The 22,107-nt window shown below is 37.4% G+C and overlaps 1 protein-coding gene across 1 annotated transcript; it reads left to right on the forward strand.

Moving 5' to 3' along the window:
* Window positions 1-501: 501 nt before the first annotated feature.
* LOC306874592 (GTPase IMAP family member 8-like) lies at window positions 502-20,964 on the forward strand (the record flags this gene model as incomplete). The annotated part of the gene is made up of 4 exons (XM_079424739.1): window positions 502-1,121; window positions 17,673-18,305; window positions 18,544-19,445; window positions 20,944-20,964. The coding sequence occupies exons 1-4, from the start codon at window positions 776-778 to the stop codon at window positions 20,962-20,964; spliced, it is 1,902 nt and encodes a 633-aa protein (XP_079280865.1). The 5' UTR covers window positions 502-775.
* Between the last annotated feature and the right edge of the window lie 1,143 nt (window positions 20,965-22,107).

A 22,107-nucleotide genomic window follows, 5' to 3' on the forward strand; every position in this document is an offset into this window, starting at 1 on the left:
CTGTGTGTGTGTGTGTGTGTGTTCACTGCTGTGTGTGTGTTTACTGCTGTGTGTGTGTGTGTGTGTTCACTGCTGTGTGTGTGTGTTCACGGTGTGTGTGTGTGTGTGTGTGTGTTCACTGCTGTGTGTGTGTGTGTGTGTGTGTGTTCACTGCTGTGTGTGTGTGTGTGTGTGTGTTCACTGCTGTGTGTGTGCACGTTGGATGGGTTAAATGCAGAGCACGAATTCCGAGTATGGGTCACCATACTTGGCTGAATGTTACTTCACCTATCTTTCATAGATGTTTCTGAAAGGGTTACTTGATAATTTACTATTACTGCTTGTGTTAAATCTGCCAATTCTGTAGAATTTTTAATACAGTATGAAATTATTAATGCATTATTGTGAAATATTTTTTTTTATTACATTTTATGTTTCTTTTTCAGTGAGTGATCTGAGGATTGTGCTGATAGGAAAGAATGGATCAGAAAACAGACGAGTGGGAAACACTATACTGGGTACAGAAGCATTTCACAGTAAAGCTGTATCTTATTCACAGCAACACAGTCAGAGAATCAGTGGAGAAGTGGAGGAGAGACACGTCACAGTCATCAACACTCCTCACCTGCTCCAGACACATCTCTCACAGCAACAGATCACACAGAGAGTGAGAGAGTGTGTGTCTCAGTCTGCTCCAGGACCTCATGTTATTGTACTCGTACTGCAGTACAAGGACTTCAATGAGAACGACAGACAGAGAGTGAAAACTGTGCTGAACCTCTTCAGTGAGCAGGCCATGAAACACACTATAGTGCTGACTACTGATGAAGAGACACAAACATCCAAACTGAATTCTTTTATATTGATTAGTGATATTCATGTTTTAATAAATAATTTTGGAGACACACATCTACAGTTTGATACAGTAAACCCAGGATGGCGCTCTGAGTTGTTCATAAAAACAGAGGAGATGCTCAAGAAAGAACATGAAGAATTTCTCATCTGTAATGTGTTTGAGGATGAAGGTGGATCACAAGTGGATGGAAATTTGAGCAGATCTGGAGCTTCAGTCAGAGACAACGATGAAGAGAAGAAGGATTCAGATCTCCAAGAGAGCACAAAAACAGCAAATGATGGAAGAGGTTTGTCAAAGTCTTTTTTTCTGGATAATAATACCTCTAAAAATATGAAATGGAATAGTTTTCTGTCCTCTTATAGTTACAATGTAGCAGAGCCCGTAAATGACAATGTGAAAAAATGAGGAGCACTACTGTGTGACTTACAATTTATTCTTACTAATCTGTTTTAGATTGAAAAGCTTATAAAATGTTTTTAAAAAAAAAACTAGATCATTTTTAAAAGGGTGCTAAGACATTGACAGAAATACAAAGTATTTATTTTATTGTACATTTGTGTTTTTGTTGTTGTCCTTTTTGGAGCTATCATCATTCCACTTTTGTATTCAGTGGAAAACACAAACAAGCATGTGTTTGTAACCAATGTTTGGGAGTATTACAAAAGTAACAATATTACAGTAATACATTACTTTTTCCTGTAATGTAAATACCAATAAAATTTATGTAATATTTACATTTATGCATTTAGCAGACGCAGCGACTTACATTGCATTCAAGTTACAGTTTCTACATTTTATCAGCTCTTGCTTTCCTTGGGAATCGAACCCATGATCTTGGCGTTGCTAGCACCATGCTCTACTATTTGAGCTACAGGAAAGCCTAATATTACTCGTTACAATCTCAGTAACGTAAGTTACAACATATTTTAACACAAAATTAAGTGGTGAATTTACCAACACCGCAAACAGCACTGAATTCCACGGGGAAACAGAATAACAAAACGAAAGAAAAAGACAGTGACACGCTGCTGAGTTTGGTTTATTTTTGTGTGGCGCGGCGCTCTACGAACAAGTTCACAGAAAGGAAACCAAGATGGCAAAAAGTGAACACATTGCTTCAAATGATTGATGACCAAAACGCATGGAGTATTTTATGTTTCTACTGTTCGATCGAGCCGGCGCCTCACACACACACACACAGCATCGTAAACGTTGCAGCCTGTTCATTATCAGAATAAAATATAGTCAAACACATTACCGGGGGAAGTATAGGGGTGCTGAAGGTGCTGCAGCACCCCCCGGCGTGTAGCCTAAGAAAAAATGGGGGGGTTGGGGGTGTGGTGTTAAAGTGCCCCTATTATGGATTTTTGAAAATGACCTTTCATGCAAAAAAGGTAATTTCGTGTGTAAAACAGCTCTAACTGAATGAAAACCAAGTTTCAAATCTGAAAGTGCACCGTGTATAAAGTTAGGGGAGAGCGGGGACAAAAGTACAATTTTTCAGAAAAACATAATTTAAAAAGATAATGTTGTAAACAGAGATATATTTTTGCTGTGGCCTATAACTCAGAAGTGTGGTCTATCAATACCAGGTGGTATTTTGTACAATTGTAGAAAGACTTATAATTTCACTTTGAACATAAGTTGCACATTGTTACTTTCGACCCTGTTGGTTGGGATGAACGTAACACAACAATACAAGCTAGTGTTACTCTTGTTTTTATTAAACATACATGACTATGACCTTGTTAATATGTAACTGCAAACATATTTATCATTGAAAAAAATATTAAAATACATTTTCATTTTAAATTTAAGTTTGTACCGGACTGTACAAACTTGAATTGTTTGAAATACTTATTTATTTATTTATTCCGTGTAACATTCTCGTAACATTTCGACTTTATTCTCGTAGTATTTCAACTTTATTCTCATAGTATTTCGTAATATTTCTACTTTGTTCTCATAGTATTTCGACTTTATTCTCATAATATTTTGTAATATTTCTACTTTGTTCTCATAGTATTTCGACTTTATTCTCATAATATTTCGTAATATTTCTACTTTGTTCTCGTAGTATTTCGACTTTATTCTCATAATATTTTGTAATATTTCTACTTTGTTCTCGTAGTATTTCGACTTTATTCTCATAATATTTCGTAATATTTCTACTTTGTTCTCATAGTATTTCGACTTTATTCTCATAATATTTTGTAATATTTCTACTTTGTTCTCGTAGTATTTCGACTTTATTCTCATAATATTTTGTAATATTTCTACTTTGTTCTCGTAGTATTTCGACTTTATTCTCGTAATATTTCGACTTTATTCTCATAATATTTCGTAATATTTCTACTTTGTTCTCGTAGTATTTCGACTTTATTCTCGTAATATTTCGTAATATTTCTACTTTGTTCTCGTAGTATTTCGACTTTATTCTCATAATATTTTGTAATATTTCTACTTTGTTCTCGTAGTATTTCGACTTTATTCTCATAATATTTTGTAATATTTCTACTTTGTTCTCATAGTATTTCGACTTTATTCTCATAATATTTCGTAATATTTCTACTTTGTTCTCGTAGTATTTCGACTTTATTCTCATAATATTTTGTAATATTTCTACTTTGTTCTCGTAGTATTTCGACTTTATTCTCGTAATATTTCGACTTTATTCTCATAATATTTCGTAATATTTCTACTTTGTTCTCGTAGTATTTCGACTTTATTCTCGTAATATTTCGACTTTATTCTTACAACATTTCGACTTTATACTCGTAATATTTCGACTTTATTCTCATAGTATTTCGACTTTATTCTCATAATATTTCTACTTTGTTCTCGTAGTATTTCGACTTTATTCTCATAATATTTCGTAATATTTCTACTTTGTTCTCGTAGTATTTCGACTTTATTCTCGTAATATTTCGACTTTATTCTCATAATATTTCGTAATATTTCTACTTTATTCTCGTAGTATTTCGACTTTATTCTCGTAATATTTCGACTTTATTCTCATAATATTTCGTAATATTTCTACTTTATTCTCGTGGTATTTCGACTTTATTCTCGTAATATTTCGTAATATTTCTACTTTGTTCTCGTAGTATTTCGACTTTATTCTCGTAATATTTCGACTTTATTCTCGTAATATTTCGACTTTATTCTCGTAATATTTCGACTTTATTCTCATAATATTTCGTAATATTTCTACTTTATTCTCGTGGTATTTCGACTTTATTCTCGTAATATTTCGTAATATTTCTACTTTGTTCTCGTAGTATTTCGACTTTATTCTCATAGTATTTCGACTTTATTCTCATAATATTTCGTAATATTTCTACTTTATTCTCGTGGTATTTCGACTTTATTCTCATAATATTTCGTAATATTTCTACTTTGTTCTCGTAGTATTTCGACTTTATTCTCATAATATTTCGTAATATTTCTACTTTGTTCTCGTAGTATTTCAACTTTATTCTCGTAATATTTCGACTTTATTCTCATAATATTTCGTAATATTTCTACTTTATTCTCGTGGTATTTCGACTTTATTCTCGTAATATTTCGTAATATTTCTACTTTGTTCTCGTAGTATTTCGACTTTATTCTCATAGTATTTCGACTTTATTCTCGTAATATTTCGTAATATTTCTACTTTGTTCTCGTAGTATTTCGACTTTATTCTCATAGTATTTCGACTTTATTCTCATAATATTTGTAATATTTCTACTTTGTTCTCGTAGTATTTCGACTTTATTCTCGTAATATTTCGACTTTATTCTCATAATATTTCGTAATATTTCTACTTTATTCTCGTGGTATTTCGACTTTATTCTCGTAATATTTCGTAATATTTCTACTTTGTTCTCATAGTATTTCGACTTTATTCTCATAATATTTCGTAATATTTCTACTTTGTTCTCGTAGTATTTCGACTTTATTCTCGTAATATTTCGACTTTATTCTCATAATATTTCGTAATATTTCTACTTTATTCTCGTGGTATTTCGACTTTATTCTCGTAATATTTCGTAATATTTCTACTTTGTTCTTGTAGTATTTCGACTTTATTCTCATAGTATTTCGACTTTATTCTCGTAATATTTCGTAATATTTCTACTTTGTTCTCGTAGTATTTCGACTTTATTCTCATAGTATTTCGACTTTATTCTCATAGTATTTCGACTTTATTCTCATAATATTTCTAATATTTCTACTTTGTTCTCGTAGTATTTCGACTTTATTCTCGTAATATTTCGACTTTATTCTCATAATATTTCGTAATATTTCTACTTTATTCTCGTGGTATTTCGACTTTATTCTCGTAATATTTCGTAATATTTCTACTTTGTTCTCGTAGTATTTCAACTTTATTCTCGTAATATTTCAACTTTATTCTCGCAATATTTCAACTTTATTCTCGCAATATTTCAACTTTATTCTCATAATCTTTCGACTTTATTCTCGAAATATTACAACTTTAATCTTGTAATCTTAGATCTTTTTTATTTTTTAAAGAGGCAATAAAATGCCGTCGTAGTTCCTTGCCCAAATCAAGAATTAACGAATATTTCTACAGCCATAGCAAAGATAGAGCAGAGAAAGATCGAGGTGCTGCTGTTTACCTCAGCAGCAACCAATCTCGCATTCTCACATCTGCAGCGCTATATTTTTATCTTTAACATTACATCTTTCCTATTCTTGTAACAAAATTAATGCTTAAGGTTGATTCAGTATTACTCTTAATGAAATAAAATCCCACACACAGCATCAGAAATACTACAATGACAAAGTAACTTATATTAAACATAAAACTTTTTTAACAGAACGATTAAGACATACCCACGTAGTAACAAATAAGTAAAAGTTTTTTGGATTTTCCCCTTACTTCAAACGAATGCTTAGTTTGGCTCATTATTAATAATAATAAAAGGCTATACAATAAAACAGTACAATGACAAATTCACTTATATTAAACTTTGAACTTTTATTAACAATATGAATAAGGAAAATATGTTTTACCCACATTGTAACACAAATAAATAAACGGTCTTTGGATTTTCCATTTCTTTAAAATTATCCTAGTTTGTGGTTCATTATTAGCCAATTAATTGACTATATGCACTGAGCGCTATTTATAACTTCCGGATAAAGATAAGCCAGCTCGTAATCTTCCGGTGAAGCTCATTTTATATGTGCTATAGGTAGAGACTCTCACAGAAACCTCTCCTGCCTCATTCTTATCATAAACTGAGAAACAAAATAATTGCAACACCATAAATAATGATAGCGGGATTAACATACAGTTTAAAGAACATATAATTTTATATGCAAAATCTGGTAATCCCAGGAAAGTACCCAGAAACATAGCTGTACATTTGCTGACAAATAAACACTATCGTAACTGTTTAGGCAGTTATACTAATCTCTTAAAGGACATTGTAATGGCATTCTCGATAATCAATATCTTACCTTCATAGCCGTGAACACATTTTTAAAATTTTAAAGCATTTATTATTTATCTCAACTCTGTGCGGTAAAATCCCCATTATTAAAGGTTCACTTTTCATTCACGAAGACGACATGAAGAAATATGCTAAAAATGTGTCTTGGCGAAAAATTGACTTTTTAAGATGAAAATTAAATTACCGTTAAAACCAGGAGATGGCGGATCAATCATTGGCTGCAGCTGCCATTTCAACATTTCACGTCTTTTGATTTTGATCAGATGATTCATTCCGTTATCACTGTCAATCATAGCAATGACTCGCGGCATGATTTAATGATTCCCTCGCGTAAATTTAACATTCGCGTTTGTCATTCCTGAAACGGTATTCGTGGACATTTGGTCATCTTAGACAAACAAAACTTTTCTCCTAATTGTGAATGGATTATGTAGAGAAATCGAGCAAAGGACGCTCCTCTTACGGCACAGTGCACTTGACTGGAAATGACTGAGCTGGTTTATCTACAACCAGGAAGTAACCGTTCATAAGGTCAATTGATCGCCTTCTGCTAATTCACGCCTGCACGCTAGGGAGTGCCGACTAACAATGCATTTTTTTCTCTTGTAGCATATATATCTCATATATGGCTTTTACATCGTCCGCTGCTCGATATACAGAATTAAATTAAGATAAATAACTTTTGGTTCTTCATCAGAAACAAACTATCCATAATGCTTACAAGAATACATCTGAAAATATAATTAGAGGTACAATTGGCATCAAGCTACATTTCAAAACGTACGTGATTATTAATGTTTTTGCTCAAATCCCTCTTCAAACCATCATCGAGTGCTTGTAATAACTACCGACTGTGATCTAAAATGGATTTTGATTCTATAATAGGTAGAAATTCACTCTTTGTATGTTTTATAATAGACTGAATGCTACTTGCTTGTCATAAACATCCTTTATTTTTATAAAAATACCGTAAGCTTCATAAAAACATACAGAAGGGCAAGAAATGATTGACAGATCTTGAGGTAACGCGCTCCGACTTGTAATGGCCACAAATACCAATGTGCCTTTAAGAGAACTTCTGTTGTTGTATGTTGTTATGGTGCGTATGCACGCATGTTGTTGTGAGCGCGCACGTACAGAGAGTGAAGAAGGATGGTCGCTCTACCGCTGTGTACTGCATAACGTGTTCATCCCTTATATTTGTGACGGGACCAGAGTGTTCTGTTTCTATTCTGCACTCGCTCTTTTACATGTGTGTGAGACGAGTATGCTGTTGAAGAAACTACCATAAAGGCTCGTGGGACAACCAGCTGACTGCCTCGAGTTTTCATTTTCTCTCCCTCAGCTTTCTCTTTTTCTCCGGGTAGACTCTAACTCTCTGGCCCGTGTTACAGGCTCAGCACTCACGCATGTGGAATAAAACGGACGGTGCTCTCCAGATCACATATTTCAGTGGAGAATTAATAGAAATGTTACTCTCAAATGTAAATCTCTTCTCAAATACGAAAGATAACAAGAACTCAACATCCACTCTCTCCTCTCTCAGAATAGGCTACTCTTCTTTTGTGTTTGTTTACGCTGGTTTTCGAAACGTCCGCCAACACTCTCACCCTTTTGTGCAACAGCAGCTGCTCCGGGCATGTGATCTAAGCTCAAATCTGATTGGACGGCCCGTTTCATCGCGGAGTGACGGGGAGAAAATCTTAGCTCTTTTGCACCACGAATGATTGCACCTGGTGTGAATAGCCCCATTAGGGATCTATTGTTTTGATTGTGTCATTGCGGCGAACATTCGCGCCGATTTTCACGTTCTGGGTGAAAATCCCTTTATATTAAATGAAGAAATGAAACTTTTATTAACAAAGGTTTCATATTTGGATCATGTCTCGCATCAATCTCATCACGTGACCAATCTCACCAACCCACCATGTATTACATTTTTGGAATTAATTAATTAATTAATTAATTTTATTTATTTATTTTTATTATATTTTTTTTTTACGCGTTAAGTACAAAGCCTGGTTTACATAATAAATAATAGTTTAGCATTCAAATACATTGTGAATATGGAAACATTTAATTTGATTTGTGCCTAGTGAGTGTTGCCTGAGAACAATGGCATTTGCCATTTCTCTTTAAATTAATTTATTTTGGCTTGATTAGCAACTTATATTTTTTTCATTCTTGTTTTTTTTTCTGAATACCATTCAAAATAGCCTGTCGGCTAGCTATTGTCTTTATTGTTTGTACATTATAGCATTCTGCTTTATTTCTGAATGTAATAATGCTGTTTGTGCTTATCTGTGTTTAACCTAAACTACAACATAACTTTAATGTAGACTTACATATTGGTATCTAAATATGATTTTATAAATTTATGCTATAGAAGACCTAACACATCACCCTCCATCGGATGTAAAATGAGCATCAATAAACTACATTTTGGCATTTTAGAATGTGTAGTCATATTTCTGTGCATATTTTGGTGAAAGTAACTCAAAAGTAACTAGAAGTAGTGTAAGGAATTTTGGAAGTAACTTGCCCAACACTGTTTGTAACAACATGTGGGTAAATAATTGTCAGTTTTGGGTGAACTGTTCCTCCAAATGCTGTAGTGTGAGTGCGGACAGTGTTTGTATGTCTCATATACTGTATATATACAGAGAGCAAATTCACCCAAACAATAAGTCAGTAAACTAGTGCAAAGTTGCCATCGTTTGATAAAACAATGACAATGACAGTCAGGACTGCTGAGGGGATTATCAGTGCCCCTCTGCCCAGCCTCCAAGATCTTTACATCTCCAGAGTGAGGAAGAGGGCTAAGAAAGTCACTTGGACCCAGGGCTGGGTCTAAGGGGGGGTGGGAGGGGGATGGGCAATGCTCCCCCAGATTCTCCTTGTGCCCCTCCAAACTCTTCTTGTGCCCCTTGATCATCCACTGAATACTGGATACTAAAAAATCTAAACATTAAATTAGTTACATATTAAAATGACCAGAGGTATAGCACAGTTGTATTTTTCTTGCGCGCCTGACAGAATTCCATGTGAAATGTTCAAGACATATTACCGTAATTTTAGACTCCGACTTGTAAAAAACATTCACGTCCTCATCATTTTTATGAGCTGTTTTCCAAAGCTTTCTCGCTTCTCAAGACGGCCACTGACAATCACATAAACACAACAGCTCTTTGCGTTCTAGTCAAACACGCTCAAACCACTGAAGCCTGCAATCTATTAACTACACAAATCATAAAGTACCATACACGTCATGACAGTACCATACTTTTACCACATTTTACCATATTTTAATAAGTCTGAATTTGTATTTAGCCTGACCACAGGTTTAATAAAAACACATTTTAAGTTTATAATTATAACTCTGCATGTCCAGTTATTCAAACAACAAGCAAAGAACATTTACATTATCAAAGAACATTATCACTGACTTCAGTCTAGCACGCGTAAGCACTCTAAAAAAAAAAGCTTGTTATATCAGTGATGCTGTGTTCCATGTGTGATGAATGAATCTCTTATTTACATGGCATGCACATCTGCGTTTTGTATTTTCTGATGAGAGAATTCGTCAGAGTGCAGAATTCAGTCAGCGAGCGCGCGCACTGACCAAAACACCAGCGTTTCAGCATGACTCGTCTGAACCCTTGCATGACTGGCCATTGACTTCATAAAATCAAGAGCATCTTGTGTGATTAGTTATAATGCAAAATGCTGTAAAAACTCATGAAAAGAAATATGATGCACTATTTGCAGATCTAAATTTAATGCCGCAATAGACACTTTTCATTTCATTTTCACTTTATTCGCGACACACGCTCCACATATTTTTATATGTTTAAGTCATAAGTTTACATACACCTTGCAGAATCTGCAATATATTAATAGCCTAAAAAGAAGGGAAAAAATAAATAAATATTAAATTGCTTGTTTTTTTTTTAATTATTATTATTTAGTACTGCCCTGAAATAAGCTTTTTCACATTACAGGTGTTTACATATAGTCCATATATGCATTTACACAAATTAAGCAGTTTAGCAGACAGTGATGCAGCTGGTCAGCACACTCTCAATGGTGCCTCTGTAGAATGTGGTGAGGATGGGTGGAGGGAGACTTGCTCTTTTCAGTCGGCGGAGAAAGTGTAGGCGCTGTTGTGCCTTTTTGGAGAGTGACATTTAGTCACTCTCCAAATGTCTCACTAGACATGTCTCACTAGACATGGTGTTGGTGGTCCAGGTGAGATCCTCTGTGATGTGCACCTCCAGGAATTTAGTGCTGCTGACTCTCTCCACAGTCGAGCTGTCGATGGTCAGTGGGGGGTGGTCAACGGAGTTTCTCCTGAAGTCCATCACAACTTCCTTTGTCTTCTCCACATTGAGGGACAGATTGTTAGTGCCACACCATTCAGCCAGCTGTGCCACTTCCTCTCTGTAGTGCGTTTCATCGTTGTTGCTGATGAGACCTACCACTGTTGTGTCATCAGCAAACTTGATGATGTGGTTGGAGCTGAACTTGGCAGTGCAGTCGTGGGTCAGCAGTGTGAAGAGCAGCGGGCTGAGCACACAGCCTTGTGGGGCACCTGTGCTCAGTGTGGTAGTGCTCAAGTTGTTGTGGCCAACATGGACTGACTCAGGTCTTCCGGTTAGAAAGTCCAGGATCCAATTACAAAAGGAATTGTTAAGGCCCAGCAGGTTTAGTTTATTTATGAGCTGTTGTGGGATTATTGTGTTGAATGCCGAGCAATGAACAGCATTCTAACATAGGATGTGATGAACACTCTATGACACTCGTAAACACTATCACCACCATTTCACAGATTGCGTTCTTATTTAAGCAATTTACCATGCATTTTGTTTTTCATCATTTGATGTTGAGACAGTATATGGCTTACTACTGTGTTACGCCCCGTCTAGGGGTAGAGCACAACATGGAAAGAAAACGAGTGTGAACAGTCAACTTCTTTTGAGTTTTTATTTGGGAGTTCACTTTCAGGAGCCGACAGTGCCAAAATAATTAACAAAACATTCTAAATATTAGACCCCCTAAATTCCCTACCAAAATAAAGAAACAAAAATACAATTCTCTAACCTAACTGCCTAATCCAAAACAAAAATCCAAACGTTACAAAAACAAAAGATGGCGTCTGACTCCTTACTTTCCCAATCATCAGCTATTTACAGTATTTACAATAAATATTTACAGAGAGACATCAAGTTCAAAGGGATAATTCAAGATCAGAATAACACAACAGGCAAGGGTCAGGAGTAGTGTTATACAACCAACTAATATCCAAACAATCTCGCTCACAAACAATATCTCTAGGCATACAAACAGAGTCAACCAGCGACAGCATAGTTTACAAAATGGCCTCCCCCCCCTTCCAAAGGAAATGCTGTCATCCTGTTTAAAAGGGAGAGAAGACCAATCAGAGGACGACATCAATGAGTCTGCAGGAACCAATCAGCAGCAACCTGGGCAGACACACACAAACCAACAGACCAAAACACAGCAAAACCATAGGGTCGTAACACCCCCACACATAAGAGTAAACATGTTTTACATAGTTTACAATTAACACCTAGACAGAGAATCTGCTATCACGTTGTCAGCACCCTTCTTGTAATGGATTTGCAAATTAAAGCTCTGACAGACGAGGGCCCAACGCATGAGTCTCTGGTTTTTGTTACACATTCTTTGGAGAAAAACGAGGGGATTATGGTCAGTGTATACATCAATGGGTTGTGGACTAGAACCAATATAGACTTCAAAATGCTGTAGAGCCAATAAAAGAGCCAGGGCTTCCTTTTCAATAGTACTATAGTTTACTTGATGACGATTAAATTTTTTTGAGTAGTAACATACGGGATGGTCGATTCCTTGGTCATCTTCTTGTAATAGGACAGCACCCGCCCCATTTCCACTGGCATCCACTTCAAGCTTGAAAGGCCGACTGAAGTCAGGAGCAGCTAGAACAGGAGAACTACATAACAGACTCTTCAAAGAATTAAATGCACACTGACAGTTATCATTCCACTTGAAATTGATATCTTTGCGAAGGAGATCTGTGAGGGGTTTCACAACAACAGAAAAATTCTTACAGAAACTCCGGTAGTAACCGGTCATCCCAAGAAATCGTCTAAGATCTCTTTTGCTTTTAGGCACAGGAAAGTCAACAATGGCCTGCACTTTGGCTTCCACAGGGCGAACAGCACCATGACCAACTTCTTTGCCTAAATAAGTGATAGTAGCATGACAAAACTCACATTTTGCTAAATTAAGTGTTAGATTAGCATCTCGAAATCTGGTAAACACTTCTTCTAGAGTTTTCAAATGATCATTCCAAGTAGTCGAATAGCAGACCACATCGTCTAAGTATGCTTCACAGTTTTGTACATTAGCCAAGACGTAATTCATTAGACGTTGGAATGTCGCTGGGGCATTTTTAAGCCCAAAAGCTAAGATCTTATATTGAAGGAAAGCGTCTGATGTGGCAAATGCTGAAATCTCCGAAGCACGTTCCGTAAGTGGCACCTGCCAATAACCCTTAAGTAGATCTAGCTTTGTTACAAACTTAGCGCTGCCAATGCGATCAATGCAATCATCCATCCTGGGAAGAGGATAGGAATCTGCCTTGGTTAGTTGATTAACCTTTCGGTAATCAGTACAGAAACGTGAGGTTCCATCAGCTTTTGGGACCAACACACACGGGGAACACCAAGGACTACAACTGGGGACGGCCAAACCATTTTCAATCAAATACTGAGTTTCTTTCTTCATGATTTCTCGTTTCACAGGGTTTACCCGATAAGCATTCTGTTTAACGGGTCGATGGTCACCAACATCAATATCATGCATTAGCACATGAGTCACAGTGGGTATATCCGAGAAAAGCGATGAATACTTATCAACCAACTGTACAATTTCGTTTTGAGCTGATCGAGATAGATGAGAAAGCCTAGAACCTAGGGTTACTAAAGCTTCAGAGTTTTGAAGACGCGCACCAGAAAGACATGCACTTCCTAACCTAAGATCATCCATACTTGGAGAATAACCAGAAGAAGCTGCATTTACAGAAGCTACTACAACTGGAGTCACGGAAGTAACAGGAACACTGATAGAGTTTCTAGAATTAGAACGAGAAATATACAACTTGAGCATGTTTATGTGACAAACACGAGTCTTCCTTTTCCGATCAGGGGTCTGTACTACATAATCAGTATCATTCAACTTTTCTTCAATCACATATGGCCCGGTGAACTTTGCTTGTAGTGCAGAGCCAGGCAAAGGTAGCAAAACAAGAATTTGGTCGCCTACTTGAAATGAGCGTTGAACAGTCTTTTTATCAAATGTACCCTTCATACGGGCCTGAGAAGCTGACAAGGACTGTTGTGCTAACTTCCACACTGAATGCAAGCGCTCACGAAATGAACTTACATGATCTAGAAGACTCTTAGAAGAAAACCCTGTCAGACCTCCAGAAAGTAATTGCTCTTGCAACAATTTTAATGGACCACGAAGGGTATGTCCGAAGACTAACTCAGCCGGTGTGAAACCAAGGGATTCCTGAGTGGTGTTGCGAACAGCGAACAACAAAAGAGGAATCTGCTCATCCCAATCTTTCTCATGTTGGAGGCAGTAAGTTCGGATCATAGTTTTAAGAGTTTGGTGGAATCTTTCGAGGACACCTTGTGACTGCGGATGGTAAGCACTGGAGGTACAATGTTTAATATTCAACTCTTTCATAACCTTACGGAACAATTTCGACATAAAGTTGGATCCTTGGTCGGATTGGATGAATTTCGAAAGACCAAATGTCGTACAGAACTTCACTATGGCTTTCACGATTGTCGGAGTTCTTAGTGAACGTAGAGGAATGGCTTCAGGGAACCTAGTAGCAGAACACATCAGCGTTAACAGATACGAGTGACCAGATTTAGTTTTTGGCAAAGGACCAACACAATCAATAACTAGTTTCTGAAATGGTTCACTCATTACAGGAATGGGTTTCAAGGGAGCTGGAGAAATAATCTGGTTTGGTTTTCCAGCAACTTGACACTCATGGCACGATCGACAATACTGGCTAACAGCAGACTTCATTCCAGGCCAGAAAAAATATTTAAGAAGATTATGATAGGTCTTCTTAACACCCAAATGTCCAGACAACTCATGGTCATGCCCCATACTCAGTACATGTTCTCGATATGGCTTAGGAACAACTACTTGGAACACCGAGCTCCAATCTTGCTTTAAGTTCTCAGGCCTCCACTTACGCATTAGCACTCCGCCGTCAGTGAAGTACGCAGTGGTCTGATCAGCTATCTCAGCTTTGTCAACCGCAGAATAAAAACAGGACTTCAAAGTATCATCAGCATTTTGTGCCTCAATCAGCTGTCTCTTGTCAAATGGGAAATCGAACTTAGGTTCCAGCTTCAAATTTTGCATGGGTCTACATGCTTCCACAAACGTTTCTTCAGTACCACCAACATTCAAATTCATGAATGAATCAGAGAGATCAATCTCATTGTCGAATTTACGTGCTTGGGCACGAGTAACAACGCATGAAAGAAATACGTTTGGAAATGTTTGACTTAACACATCATTCGCAGCTACACTAGGGACTTCAGTAACCACAGGAAGACAAACAACTTTACTTCCAGCCAAATCATTTCCAAGAATTAAAGATATACCCTTCACTGGTAATTTGTTACGTACTGCCACTTTAACTGAACCAGTTACTATGTTTGAACGCAAGTACACAGTATGCAAAGGAACTCTTACAACACCAAGTTCTATTCCTTGAACTAGAACTTCTGAGTTACAACTAGACTGTGCTGAAAATGGAAGTATATCTGCCAAGATAAATGTCTGTGCAGCACCCGTATCCCGAAGAATACGTACAGGTTTAGAAATTGAATCTGATTCAGACAATGATACTACACCTTCACAAACAAACGGTTCAAAAGTAGGATCAATGGAAGGTAATGAATCAAGAGAATAAGTACGTACAAAAGCTACAGACTTTGATACATTCTGAGTCTTCCTCTGACTTTTCCTCTGTAATACAGGACAAGTAGCAATCAAATGACCTCTTTCATGACAATAAAAACATTCCCGTGACATCAGTGATAGATCAGCTGTGTGATTATCTGGGGGTACAGCATCTGCACTCTTAGAACTATAGTTGCGATTCACAGCAGTGCGATGTGATAAACGTGAGGACTGAAAAGCAACCTTGTGCGTGAGCACAAATTCATCTGCAAAAACAGCAGCTTCAGTTAAGGATGAAACTTTTTGTTCGTTGAGATAAACTACCACCTTTTCTGAAATGCAGTTTTTGAACTCTTCCATCAAAATTAGCTCTTTTAACTGCTCAAAAGTGGTAACTTTGCTCGCTACACACCATTTCTCAAACAATGTAGCCTTCTCACGTGCAAACTCCACAAACGTTTGACTGGGATTTTTCACATGAGCCCTAAATTTTTGACGGTACGCTTCCGGAACAAGTTCGTACGCTCTTAATACAGCCGCTTTAACTGAATCATAACTCATGCTTTGTTCAAGTGTCAATGCCGAACATACTTCTTGTGCTTTCCCGACAAGTTTACACTGCAACAATAAAGGCCAAATATTTCTCGGCCACTTTAACGTGGCTGCAATGCGCTCGAACACAGTGAAATACGTGTCAACTTCACGTTCTCTAAACGTAGGGACTAATGAAATTTGTTTACTAATATCAAAATCAGGACTTACCGTAGACACGGGTGACATTACAGGGCGAGAAGGAGAAGTGATTACCGGCGTCTGCACAGGAGTATTTCCCCGTAACACTGGAGACTGGAACTGCTTAGCCTGCCCGAACTTTAATTCGAGCTCCAGCTCTTTCAACCGGATATCTCGCTGTGTCTCAAGCTCCACCGCTCGGACATGCAACAGCTGACTCTGGTATTGGTTTCGGCTTAGTTCCACTTCCAGTTCTTTCAACCGGACAGCCAGTAAGGGGTCTTTTACCGGAGAAGGATTAACAGGATCCATGCGAGCCGCATCTTTGGAGTTGAATTCTGCCTCCGCAGTTTCCAAATCGTCAGATAGCGAAGTTATTGCAACACCTGTAACCACACTCTCACCAGGCAAAATGTTGTGTTTTTCAAGCTCCGTGCGCAGTGCCTCCTTAATCTCTCTCTTCAACGCCTTTCGAGGTACAACTATATCATAGAAATCTGCAATCACTAACAAATCGTCTTTACGACATTTCTCAAATTGTTCTACTGTCGGTGCGATCGTGAATTTATCGAGTTCAAATTTGGATGACATACTGATAACCGTAATTCCTCCCGTACAAAAAGAAAAAATCCCAGTCAAAGAGAAACCACAACAGAATAAAATAACTTACTATCTCCCCCCGGAACAGACAAAATGGACGTGCTACTAATTTAGCAAGAAAGGACGAGCCCCCAATTTCCATGTTACGCCCCGTCTAGGGGTAGAGCACAACATGGAAAGAAAACGAGTGTGAACAGTCAACTTCTTTTGAGTTTTTATTTGGGAGTTCACTTTCAGGAGCCGACAGTGCCAAAATAATTAACAAAACATTCTAAATATTAGACCCCCTAAATTCCCTACCAAAATAAAGAAACAAAAATACAATTCTCTAACCTAACTGCCTAATCCAAAACAAAAATCCAAACGTTACAAAAACAAAAGATGGCGTCTGACTCCTTACTTTCCCAATCATCAGCTATTTACAGTATTTACAATAAATATTTACAGAGAGACATCAAGTTCAAAGGGATAATTCAAGATCAGAATAACACAACAGGCAAGGGTCAGGAGTAGTGTTATACAACCAACTAATATCCAAACAATCTCGCTCACAAACAATATCTCTAGGCATACAAACAGAGTCAACCAGCGACAGCATAGTTTACAAAATGGCCTCCCCCCCCCTTCCAAAGGAAATGCTGTCATCCTGTTTAAAAGGGAGAGAAGACCAATCAGAGGACGACATCAATGAGTCTGCAGGAACCAATCAGCAGCAACCTGGGCAGACACACACAAACCAACAGACCAAAACACAGCAAAACCATAGGGTCGTAACAACTGTATATACCATCAATACCACAGCAATGTACTGAGATTCAAAATCCAGTGTGCTGGACAACTGAATTAAAGCAAGAGAAATTGTGTTACTATGCAAATACTTACAGTAGCATGCAACAGTTTGGGCATCCTGCATGGTCAATATTTTGTAACAGCCCCTTTGGCAAGTATCACAGCTTGTAAACATGGTGTGAATGCAGACTTAATCTAAATGTTAAATTCAATTCACATTGTTAAACTAGTTTATTTCTTTGACACAGATCCAGAGGCTGTGAAGCTGAATCTGGTTGTCTGTGGGAGTAACAGAGGATTAAAATCCTTCATCTCCAACCTGATCCTGAAGCAGAGCGAGAGAAGATCAGAGCTCAGCTCAGAGTGTGTGAGGAGAGACGTGGAGCTTGATGGACGTCTGATCAGTCTGGTGGAGCTTCCAGCTCTGTTCAACACTCAGCTCTCAGAGGAGGAAGTGATGCGTCAGACTCACCGCTGTGTGTCTCTCTGTCATCCTGGAGTTCATGTTTTCATCTTCATCATTCCTGATGCTCCACTTAATAATGAAGACAGAGCAGAAATAGAGGAGATCCAGAGGATCTTCAGCTCAAGAATCAACAAACACATCATGATCCTCATAAAGCAGAATCCAGAGCAGCAGACAGCAGAACTAAATGAAGAAACACAGTCTGTCATTCAGAGTTTAGGAGGACGACATCAGTTCATTGACCTGAACACACAAGTGTCTGTGTTGATGGAGAAACTGGAGCAGATGGTTGAGGAAAATAGTGGTGATTGTTTCTCCACAGAGACATTGATGGAGGCACAGATGGAAAGACTGAAGCAATTTGATGAGATGAAGAGGAGAATCCATTCATTAGAGATATATTTTCAGTCACAAGGTAATTATTAGAAAATCTGCATGAAATAAACACTCTTTTCATGATTGCTAAAGTCTACACAGATTTGTGAAACAGAACAATAACATTATTTGCAGAGTTCAGAAGAAACAATATGATTAGCACATGATGTTTCAATATAAATAGGACACAATATTCTCTGATGACCTGGATAATCTTCACATGAAATTTAATATATTGTTTTTAATGTCTTTTTTAAATGTTTTTAATCTAACCTTAGAATCAAGAGAAAGAGAAGATGATCTGAGGATTGTGCTGCTGGGAAAAACTGGAATTGGGAAAAGTGCAACTGGAAACACCATCTTAGGAAAAAACATGTTTATTTCAGACATTTCTCAAAAGTCTGTTACTAAAGAGTGTCTGAGAGAGACAGCTGAAATCAACAGCAGACACATTACTGTGATCGACACTCCAGGACTGTTTGATACTGAACTCAGTAATGAAGAAATCCAGAGAGAAATCACTAACTGCATCTCCATGATCCTGCCTGGACCACATGTGTTTCTCTTACTGATTCCAGTCGGACGATTCACTGAAGAAGAGGAAAAATCAGTGAAGATCATCCAAGAGACGTTTGGAGAAAACTCTTTAATGTACACCATGGTGCTCTTCACCAGAGGAGACTTTCTGGAGAACAAAACCATTGAAGAGTTTCTGGGAAAATCTGGATCTGCTCTGAATCAGCTGATTGAATCGTGTGGAAACAGATATCATGTGTTCAATAATAAAGAGACTGGAGACCGAACACAGGTGACTGATCTACTGCAGAAGATAGACAACATGGTGAAAGAGAACGGAGAGAGTTACTACTCGTGTAAGATGTTCAGAGAGATGGAGAGAGAAATACAAGAGAAAGAAAGGAAGATACTCTTGATGAAACATGAAGAAGAAATAGAGAAGATAAAGACTACAATGAAGGAAGAAAAACAGAAGAATAAGATAAGAGAGGACAATTTCAGACAAAGAGAAGAAAGATATATAAGAGACATTAAAGACAATGAGGAACAAGAGAGAAAGATACGAGAGGAGATGAAGAGAGAACGAGAGGAATGGGAGAAACAGAAACAACAGGAAAGACAAAGAAGAGGTGAAGAGGAGGAGAAATGGAGAAAGAAAGAACAGGCAATGTGGCATGAATATAATCAGAGACTTAAACAAGATGAAGGGAAAATGAAGAAGATGATAGAGAAAGAAAGAAAGAATCATGATAAAGACAGAAAGAGAAGAGAAGAAAAAGATGTGAGAAAGAGAAAGAAAGAACAGGAAACATGGGATAAATATTACCAGAAAATTAAACAAGAGATAGAGAGAATGAACATGATGATGGAGGAAGAAAGACAGAATCATGATAAAGAAAGAAAGAGGAGAGAAGAAGAAGATGAAAGAAAGAGAATGAAAGAACAGGAAACATGGGATGAATATTACCAGAAACTTAAACAAGAGCTAGAGAGAATGAACATGAAGATGGCAAAGTAGAGCGACTCATGATAAAGACAGAAAGAAAAGCGGAATTTAGGGAGAGTGGAGAAAATTATAAAAAGAGACATTAAAGACAGAGGAACAAGAAAGAAAGATACGAGAGGAGATGAAGAGAGAACGAGAGGAATGGGAGAAACAGAAACAACAGGAAAAAACAATGGCGAAAGAAGGAAAAAGAACAGACTATAATCAAGGACTTAAATGAGAGCAAAACATCTTCAGTTCAAACATGAAGAGAGAGTCCAGAGGGAAAGGAAATGCACTTTTTATGTATAATCATTTTTATTAACTGTTTTAATTAATTTAAAATTAATTTTGAATCATTAAATAATATTAATATTAAATTCCTTGTTTTTATTGTTGTGATTATTTGTAATGATTATTTTAATTCCTTTTATGTAAGCAGAGCCGATCCTCCCTATACGCAAAATACGCAAGCTGCGTAGGGCCCCCGAAACACTTGCTCTCAAAGATGATTTCATTTTAGTTTCGTTTTTGAATTTGGTCAGCGGTTATGAAAACATGAATGATCATTCTTTCAATGTGGTGCGCTGTCGCCCTTTCTACATAAAAATCAAGTCAAGTCAAGTCAATATTATTTGTATAGTGCTTTTAACAATGCAAATTATGTCAAAGCAGCTTTACATCGGCTTGATATAAAGCTGGGTGGCTTTATATTAGCTTTAAGATATTTAGACGGGGAAATAGTTTGTCGAAATAGTGTCATTCTCCTCTTGTCAGATAAAATAGAAGTTTAAATCTAGGCTAAAGCAGAATCAGATTGTGCAGAGGACTAATCTGGTTCCTGTGGTCTTGTCCCGATGGCCGTGACGAGGTCTTTACTGGCGATCAGTCTCTGGGGATCATCTAGGTGTCCTGGTCTCCGCTGACGTTCAGGGCTGTAGAGGTTGTCTCTAGGTGCTGATCCACCATCTGTTCTGGATACGGACTGGATCGGGTGGCTACGGTGATCTCAGAATAACAAAGAAACAGACTAATATTAGTGTAGATGTCAATCTTCTTATGATGTAATAAGTACATCTGGTGTTTTAGGAAGTGTTTCCAGTTCCGGTTGATCTAATTAATGCAGCCTACCAATGCTTTAACAGATTTGAATATTTGTGTGTTATGTGTTTTCCAGGTTAAAAAGATGGGTCTTTAATCTAGATTTAAACTGAGAGAGTGTGTCTGCCTCCCGAACAGTATTAGGTAGATTTTTCCAGAGTTTGGGTGCTAAACAGGGTTCTGTTGCCCGCAGTCGATTTTGATATTCTAGGTTTTATCAAATGGCCAGAGTTTTGAGAACGCAGCAGACATGGAGGACTATAATGTGATAAGAGCTCGCTCAAGTACTGAGGAGCTAAGCATTCAGGGCCTTATAGGTATGTAGCATTTTGACCAATCAGACACACAATTTTGCATTTGATTTAACAAATCAATTAGTTATCAGATTAACAAATGGTCACACATCTTTAGGTCATTGTGTATATTATTACTGTTCTTGTATATGTTTTTGTGTATTGTACACCATTTTATGCATGCTTATAATAGATCACTAGTTAATATCACTCTAGCTGCATCATGTTTAGTCTCTATCAATTCGTCTTCGGATGATCTAATTGAGAGTCAATATTACATGTTGATACCTATGCAACATATTAGTGTCTTAAGAATCTTTAGTAGTTTGTGCATTAACCCAGCTGAATTACCTATGCAAGACACCATGTTCAGAGACAAAAAATCCAGGACTCCATTGTGTATTTGACACCCCAGAGGTGTGACCTGTAGAGACGCCCAAGCAGTCTGCGGTTTTGTTAGATCCTAAGAGGATGTGAGCTAGAACATTTTCTGGACCCTCTAGGTTTTTGTGCCAGGCCTTGCGGCCTTGTCTTTCCATTCAACCAAGCTCCTTGGACCTCAGCAGATCTCTTTCTTAGCTCTTTTTCCATTCAATACTTGGAAGAGCATTTCTACCTCAGAACATCTTGGGAATTCATCACTCTTCAACCCAGAAGAACGTGATCGGGAGTCCAAAACCTTGAAACCATTAAGACTTTCATCTGAGACTGCATTCCAGACACTCGACCCGACCAAAGGCAGTGCAAGTATAACATTTAACTAAACGAAACAGAGGTTTAGTATAAGTTATAGACCCCGTTATAAATGGTGCTGATGGTTTTACTCAGGTGGTTAAATGACTTTCTCCATAACTGCATTCTCTGGTTTTCCTGATGGTTTCATCCATCAACTCTCATTAGCCTTTCCCATGTATGAGTGATTGTATGTTTGTTTGTTAGTCTAGTCT

Source organism: Barbus barbus, assembly GCF_936440315.1.
Source record: "Barbus barbus genome assembly, chromosome: 9".
Taxonomy (NCBI): Eukaryota; Metazoa; Chordata; class Actinopteri; order Cypriniformes; family Cyprinidae; genus Barbus; species Barbus barbus.